This window comes from Theobroma cacao, chromosome 2 (assembly GCF_053813885.1).
Source record: "Theobroma cacao isolate CCN51 chromosome 2, ASM5381388v1, whole genome shotgun sequence".
In the NCBI taxonomy this organism is placed as follows: domain Eukaryota; kingdom Viridiplantae; phylum Streptophyta; class Magnoliopsida; order Malvales; family Malvaceae; genus Theobroma; species Theobroma cacao.
The window spans coordinates 34,207,944-34,216,161 of record NC_142640.1 but is presented as its reverse complement, the minus strand read 5'-3'; the positions used below and the strand labels follow the sequence as shown (position 1 = coordinate 34,216,161).

The following is an 8,218-nucleotide window of genomic DNA, read 5'->3' as shown; positions in this document are numbered from 1 at the left end:
TATTTTCTTGGGCTTCAAATCAAACAAAGTGAGAAAGGAATCTTCATCAACCAAGAAAGATACACTCAAGACATGCTCAAAAGATTTGATATGCTAAAACTGAAATCAATTTGCATACCAATGAGTCTATCCATCAGACTTGATTTAGATGAAAAAGGAAAGGATGTTGATCAAAAGGTTTATAGAGGTATGATCGGATCACTTCTTTATTTAACAGCCAGCAGGCCTGATATATAATTAAGTGTGTGTTTATATGCTCGTTTTCAATCTCAACCCAAAGAATCACACATGACTGCTGTTAAAAGAATTTTTAGATACCTCATAGACACACAAACTTTAGGCATATGGTACCCTAGAGAATCATCTTTTAGCTTAGTTGGATATTCATATGTTGATTTTGCTGGCAGCAAAATAGATAGAAAGAGTACTAGTGAAACCTACTAATTTCTAGGTAGTAAGCTTGTGTCATGGTCAAGCAAAAAGCAAAATTCAGTAGCTCTGTCTATAGCTGAAGCTGAATATGTGTCTCTAGGCAACTGTTGTGCTCAAATCTTGTGGATTAAACAACAACTAAAAGATTATGGAATGTCAATGAATAACATACCGATATATTGTGATAATACAAGTGCAATCAATATTTCAAAAAATCTTGTGCATCATTCTAAGACTAAGCATATTGAGATTAGGCACCATTTTGTTAGAGACCATGTAATGAAGGGTGATATTAAAATTGAGTTTGTGAATACTTTGCATCAATTAGCTGACATTTTTACCAAACCTCTAAATGAAGATAGATTTTGTGAGATTAGAAGGAATTTAAGGATGATTAATATGTAGGAGTTATAGGTAAATTTTTGACTCATACACATAAAACAGAAGGCACTTAGTCGACTAAAGAGAATCTTAGTCAACTAAGAGTGTTTTGTCATCTTAAATGATAAGACTCAGTCAGTTAAATGAAGAAGGAATAAAATTATGAAAAGAATGTGTTTGCCGAGTAATAAAGAAAGAACAAAAACTACCTACGAAAGAACCAAGTTTGGAGGGAATTTTTCAAATTTTGAACAGTAGAAAAATGGACAGCATTTAAAAGGAAGTCAGATAGTTTTTGGAGAGCTAAAACTACCTATTAACCCATTTCCTCTACATTCTCTTCTGAAACTGACTCACACAAAAACAAAACCCTCACCACTTAAAATCTCGAAACCCTTAGTCAGAAATTTCTCAAATCAAAAATGAAAAAAACCTCTCAAAGCAAAAAGATTATTGAGAAGAAGAAAGGTAAACGGCCACTAGAAGAAAGAAAAGAAGCAGAAATACAAAAAAAAAGAAACAGAAAATTGGGTCTGCTTCAATGAGTGAAAAATCTGGGAAATTGCATAAGGAAAAGGAGTAAAAAACAAAAAAGAAGAAAGAAAAGGGAAAATCATCAAAGAAAGGTAAATCTCCATCCTCCAAATTTAGAAACAAAATCCATGAAGATAGGTTCCAGAAAATTGAAAATGCACCATTCACTTGTGGGAAGTTTATAGATTGGAATAGTTTTAATGAAATGCTTGAATTTAAAGTAGTTTTATCATATTATTTTGAGGAGATGAAACTGAAACGTTTTAGTACTTTTAAGAATTGAGCTTATAATGCCAGTTTGGTTAAAGAATTTTATTCTAGTATAGCAGTTGAGAATGATGAATTAGAGGAGCCGGATGATTATCTTGAGGATCGCCTAAATGTATTTTTAAATGGGAAAAAATTTACTGTGATTGCTACTGATTTGAGCAGTTTGCTTAAAATTGAATGTGAATAGGGTGAGTTTGAATTTTCAAAAAACTATGATCCCTCATCCCTATGGGAAGTAATTACAGAAAAGAAAAAGAAATATTCTTGTAAGAGTAATGTTGGTTTGATCACTAGTCCATAGATCAGAATATTACATATTTCATTGCTGCTAATGTTCATAGAAGAGGGGAAGTTTTAGCTATATCAGTCTTCAGGATCTTTGGCTAATGGAACATGCCTTCAATGGCAGTCCACTGAACCTAGGAAGATTTATGATTGAGAGAATGAAAAGAGCCTATAGACTGCAAAAGATTAATCTGCCATATGGGAATATCATTACTGCACTGGTCCAAAAAAGGGGGATTTGGAGTTCAAGATATGCATTAGATCAGGTAAAGAGTAGGGATCAACCTGTAATACCTCATATTTTGATACGGTGGCCAATAAAGTTTACGGATGCCAATTGAGGTTAATTACCGAGTTAAAAAGGGTAATTCAGAAGTGAACCTGTGAAATCTCGATCTCCATAGACACATAACTGAAGTAGACGCGATAATGTGGACTAGGGGTAATTTCATAATTTCTCTTAGTGAGCTTCTACGAGTGGGTTTTTTTTATGCTATTAAGGTCTAAATAGGCCTAAGGAATGAATAAATGATGTTTATGATGGTAAATAAATGAAGAAGATAAAAAATAATGATGATTTCCACGATAGGGGAAAAATGGTCATTTTGCATCTCGGGTCTAAATTTTTTTGTTTTCGTGAACCCGAGTTTTTCTAGACTATTATGGACCTTGTCCCAATGTCAAAAGAGCAAAAGGTTGCACAAAGGATGGGAGGAAGACAAAGTCACCATCTTAAGGGCATTTTGGAAATTTATGTGAGAAATGGATAAACTTTAGATATAAATATTTAAATTTCCAGCAACTTCCAGCCATTTCTTCTTCCCTTCCCATCTCACGTTTCTTCATCTCCATGGGAGCCTCCCTTAAAGCTTCCATAACTTTCTCTCTCTAGCTTCAATTTTCATGCTTTTGAGCACTTTTTCATAGAACCTTTTGTGCTTTTTCACTCTCTCACCTTAAAACCCTTAAAAAGTCTTACTTCCATCTTCCTCTCACTAGCTGGACATGTAGAGAGAGAGAGTGAGTGATTTCCCTTGTTAGCTTGAAAAGAGAATTCAACTACAAAGACCATCAAGGTGAGTAGAAGTTAAGGTTAAATTTCTTTAGTTGTTGATAATGGCTAACAATGGGGTTTGTGAGTGTTTTATCATTGAGGTTGTTTATTCACTCTTAGGGTGACTAGAGTAGTGTAAATAACTAGCCATTTAATGGCAACTAGAAGCTAGTTAGGAATAACTAGTGGAACTTGATTAGAAAGAGCTTTTAGATTATATTAATGCCAATTTGGGTTGGTTGTGATGTTGTGTGTATAGGTTCCAACAAGGCCTTACATGTCCATTTGGAGTATTAGTTGAGGTTAGAGTCAAGCAAAAGAATCAACAATACCGGTGAGTGAACTTGCATTTCAAAATTTCTTTGGGAAATGTAATGTATTTGAATGACCATTTAAATGATTTTATCCAACTTTTCTTTAAAAATGTGTGCCAGGGAACAAGCCCATGATAAAATGTTTTGATGTGTGAAAAATGTGAAATGTGTAAAAGGATGAATCCATGTGCTTCTATATTATGTTGGTAGGTATATATATGAATATATGTTTTGTATTGATGAATAATGTTATGTGATGATATTGAAGTGTGCAAGTAGGGAGTGCACACATGATGATGATAGAGTGTGCGAGTAGGGGGTGCACACATGATGATGTTGAAGTGTGCGAGTAGGGAGTGCACACATGATGATGATATTACATTGAGTTGAGTGTGGTGGGATGGTATGCATGATGATGTATGTATATACAAATATATATATATATATATGTTATAGAAAGTTTATGAAAATAATTGTGATTGTGTTGTGTGTTGGTATTGTTAATTGCTCCTAAATTGCTTTTCATTTCAACAATAAAATGGCTTTTGATGTAACAAGACCCATTTCACTTAAAATGCTCTGTTCTTCGCTGCAGCGAGAAACTCTCCGGTTCTAATGCAGTGCTTTCACTTTGATGAAGGTTTTTACCACCTTCCCGCCTGAACTGGGAAAAGTGGTAAAAATCAAAGTTGTAGCCCTGCCTCTTATATTTCTAATGGTTAGAAAATAAGGTCAATTGGACTTTTGTAGTGGGATATATGACAGAAAAACTGAAACATATGCAAACTGGGATTATTTCTCACTGCAGCGAAAAACTTGCTTCCATGCTTGCTACCTTGCTTTATTTTGACCTATTTTTCACCCATTTAACTTCATGGATTGATCATGGGTTTTTGCAACACTATGAGGTTATTGATCAAAGTTTGAAATGAGGAGTTTTTAGTAAGAAATTAAATCAATTGCATTGTTTTTTAAACAAGTGCATCATGATTTCCAAATTCCTTCTATCGATTGCTTGTTCCCTTCTTATGTTCACTCACTGAGTTTATACTCACGTTTTTAAACTTCATGTTTTCAAATTCGAAGATAGTTGAGACCTAGATTGAGTGTCTATGTATGCTCGTCCTCTTGGTAAGTATTATGGCATCTCAATAGCTGTACCTTCACCCACGGTCACTTCGTTGACGGTCAAGAGTCCTTGTGTACATGTATAAGTAATGAAGACCACTAAGATTCATGTTAAAAATCAAATATGTATATTTGATTACTGATGCCATTATAAAGTGGCAAATGAGTGACACTATGTTAGCATAATACAAATGTGAATATTGGATTGCTATAAAACGTTACTAAAATATTTATAACTGAGAATTGCAATATGTGGTTTTAGAAATAATGGTTGGGATTAATGATCGAGATTGCATAAATAGGCTTGCTTGGGCGTAGTGGGCTATGCCCATTGAGCCCATGCGTCGGTCATAGCCCAGAATTTGGGTTGTGACACAACCGATCTACCTTGGGAGTTTACCTAAGATGGGATATATGTTAGGAATTTTAAGAATATGGTGCCCTAGAAAGCAAGTATATTCTCATGTTTAAATTCATTGAATTTATTTGTAATGAAAGTACATTTTGATAATAAGACAAAGAGTTTGTTTTCGTAAGTATTTATTATCTAGTTATTAAGGTACCAAAATTCTATTGAGATATTAAAATACATTTGTTTGAAGAGTCATACATAAGAGACATGTATTTTAATTGAATCTAAAAATTGTTCACAACCATATAATAAAGCTGGTCACTTTATTATGTTAAAGCTGTAGTGTCCAGATTACTTCCAACGACACGAATGTAATTCATTTCAAGGGAATGATGAGTCTCAAATCATCGAAATGGTTGACTCTGAGTAATGACACTATAACATGAACTGGAATCATGTGGGAATCAAATTTAAGTTTTACTGTTACCTAAATCTTGATCTCACACTTATGCATTTGTTTATAGTAGAACCGAAATCCTGATGGATAGTGGACCCATGTTTAATCTCCTTATAATCTTTGATTTACCATGAGCATGATCATCATAAAGTGTTGATCTAGATTCCGTATTTTGGGATTATAATTGAGATGAACATCTAGGAACATATATTTAGATAATGGAGTTCATAGCATTAACATCACTTCTAGTGATTTCAAGAAGATTGGTAATTAATCTGGGCCCAGTGGATTGATGAATTAGCTACTCATCACATATGGATACTCAAAAGATTAGATCTAGAGTATTGAATCACTAATTAGATGAAATTGGAGGCTAGGGGACAAAATTGACATAAAGGGTAAAACGGTAATTTCACCTTTTGTCATTGGATGGTTATGAGGGTTCGCAATAGAAGGCTTGCAATTGGAGAACTAATAATTAATATCAAATATTGAATTATTTCCTTAGATTTATGTAACTAGGAAAACCCATGTAATTTTAATATTTCTTGATGTATTTGCTGCATCCAAGGAGAAAGAAGTTCCAAGCCAAAAGGAAAAAGGTAATTAGGTAACATTTTGTCTCCTTAATTTTTTTTACGACTATTTTTTTGGAAAACGGAGTTTTTCTTGTATTTATTTTTTAAAAAAGAAAAGAGTTTTTCTTTTATTAAAATTCTGTTATTATAAAAATATATTTTTTTAGAAAAGGGAAAAAAGGGGTGAGGTGTGTTGCCGGGCAACACACAACCCCTACTGTGTGCTGCTAGGTAGCACACAGCCCTTGTTGTGTGCCATTCGACAGCACATAACACACTGTTGTGCCGTTCGACAGCACACAAGTGTTGTGTGCCACCCAACACACTACTATGTGCAGTTTGACAGCACACAACAGCAATGTGCTGCTGCTGGACAACAACACATGTTGCTGGGCAGCAACTAGGTGCAGCACAAAATGCTGCCGCAAGGCAGCAGCCCACCTTTAAGCTCTTGGGCAACAGCCTAATTATTTTAAAAAATAATATATATATATATATATATATGTTTTAAATATATATTCTTATAAATTTTCCAAAATTCTTTTTATTTTTTTTGGAAAATTAATTTTAGCCTTGAATTAAAAATATATATTTTATTTTAGTATTAATTAATGAGATTAATTAATTGGACAAAATAAAATTATTTTCTCAAATTGGGTTAAAATTAAAATTAAAATTGAGGATTTTTTTTTTAGTCACAAAATTCAAAAGAGTGTCAAATGGATGTGATCCTAACAAGCAGCGGTAGCAAGCAAGATTGAAGAGAATTACAAGTTGTAATTTTATTTTATTTTTCCTATGATGGACATTAATGTGGCTTATTATATATATATATATAAATATTTATATGTATGACTGATATTAGATATTATTTGTATGCTTAAAAACATGTCATCTAGAATTAAGGTGCCATCTCTTAAGGAATGCCATGCATACATTATGTATTTTAGTTTAAAAGGAGTTTTATACTATGAGATACATAATGAATATAGGAAAATAAATCACATATAGACAATATGGTAATATAGACTTGGTTATATACTAAAAGTGTTTAGTTGGAAACATAACCAAGCCCATAATTTGACTTACGATATTCTAAATATGCATATAAAAAATCCGGTAAAAAGTCAATCAAAACCCTAAGTATAAAAATATTGAGTGGGAGAGGATGCTAGTAATCCTAGAGTCCACAGTCTCCATTGTTGGCCCATTGGCATGTGAAACATGTCACTCTCTACAAGCGGACATGAATCTAGATCATGACGGACTGGGTCTCCGAAAGGATAAATCCTTTTAGGTGGATTATGAAGTGAGACCTCCCATAGAGGCTCACTAAGTAAGGAGCTTAAAAGAATGAAACAATGGTTATTACACTCAACATTAATTTACTATTAACCTGCCTACAGTAGCTATGTTAGTAAACTTCATGGACCAAATGAAGGTGCTCCTTAACCATGTTAAGTATGAAGATACTAGGCAACATAGTTAAGTGGGAGGGTCCTAGTTTACCTAGTAGTAAATTCTCACAACCCATAATCGGTTAATTTATTACAAAAAGGTAGATGATCGTCGAACTAATAATATAATTTATAGGGTTTTATATATTCTTATCATACATACATGCATCATGAAATGTTCAAAGTCTATGAATAACTAGTATGCTTACATAATTTCAAACATACTTTCATGAACATATATGCATCACAAATATGAATCCACTTTCAATTTTGCTGAACAAATGCACTCTGAATGGTGCTAACTACTCTGAATGGAAAAGAAACCTTAATATTGTCCTTAATTATGACAAGATCACATGGGTTCTTTCTGACCATGAGCCTAAAGCACTGACTCCTCAGTCAACTCCACAAGATATTGAATATCATAAAAAGTGGCATGATGCAAATGAGCTGGCTAAATGCTATATACTAGCCTCTATGAACAGTATATTGCAAAAGCAGCATGAAAGCATGGGTAATGCTGTTGACATAATGTTGCACCTACATGAGATGTTTGGTACGAAAACTAGATCTGCTAAGGTGAAAGCAATCAGTGCTTTTAAGGACCTTAAGCAAAAACCTGGGGAGCCAGTTAGAGATTACATGCTGAAAGTGATCTCTTGTCTCAATGAGGCAGAACTAAATGGTGTTGAGATAGATGCAGAAACGCAAATATCAATGATCGTTCATAGCTTGAATTCGTCATTTTCATAGTTCAAATTGGATTATGAACTGCACACTAGGGATTACACCCTAAGTGGGCTAATGAATGATCTTCAAAATGTGGAGGAGGTTCTTGATTTGAAAAAGAAACCTGAACCACGTGCAATTTCCACTTCTAAGCCCAAACCCAAGGGTAAAAAGAAGATAGCTGGAAATAAAAAGATTTCTAAGGACTTAATGGGAGCAAAGAAAAAGCCCATGAAGAAAAAGATTG

At 33.7% G+C, this 8,218-nt stretch overlaps 1 protein-coding gene across 1 annotated transcript; it reads left to right on the top strand.

The window, feature by feature from the left end:
* Positions 1-7,494: 7,494 nt before the first annotated feature.
* LOC108660683 (uncharacterized) lies at positions 7,495-7,995 on the top strand. The gene has a single exon (XM_018114943.2). It carries the CDS (start codon positions 7,495-7,497, stop codon positions 7,993-7,995), a length of 501 nt encoding a protein of 166 aa, XP_017970432.2.
* Positions 7,996-8,218: the final 223 nt, after the last annotated feature.

Coding starts and splice junctions, on each gene's coding strand:
- LOC108660683 (XM_018114943.2), top strand. CDS start 7,495: ATGAATCCACTTTCAATTTTGCTGAACAAATGCACTCTGAATGGTGCT.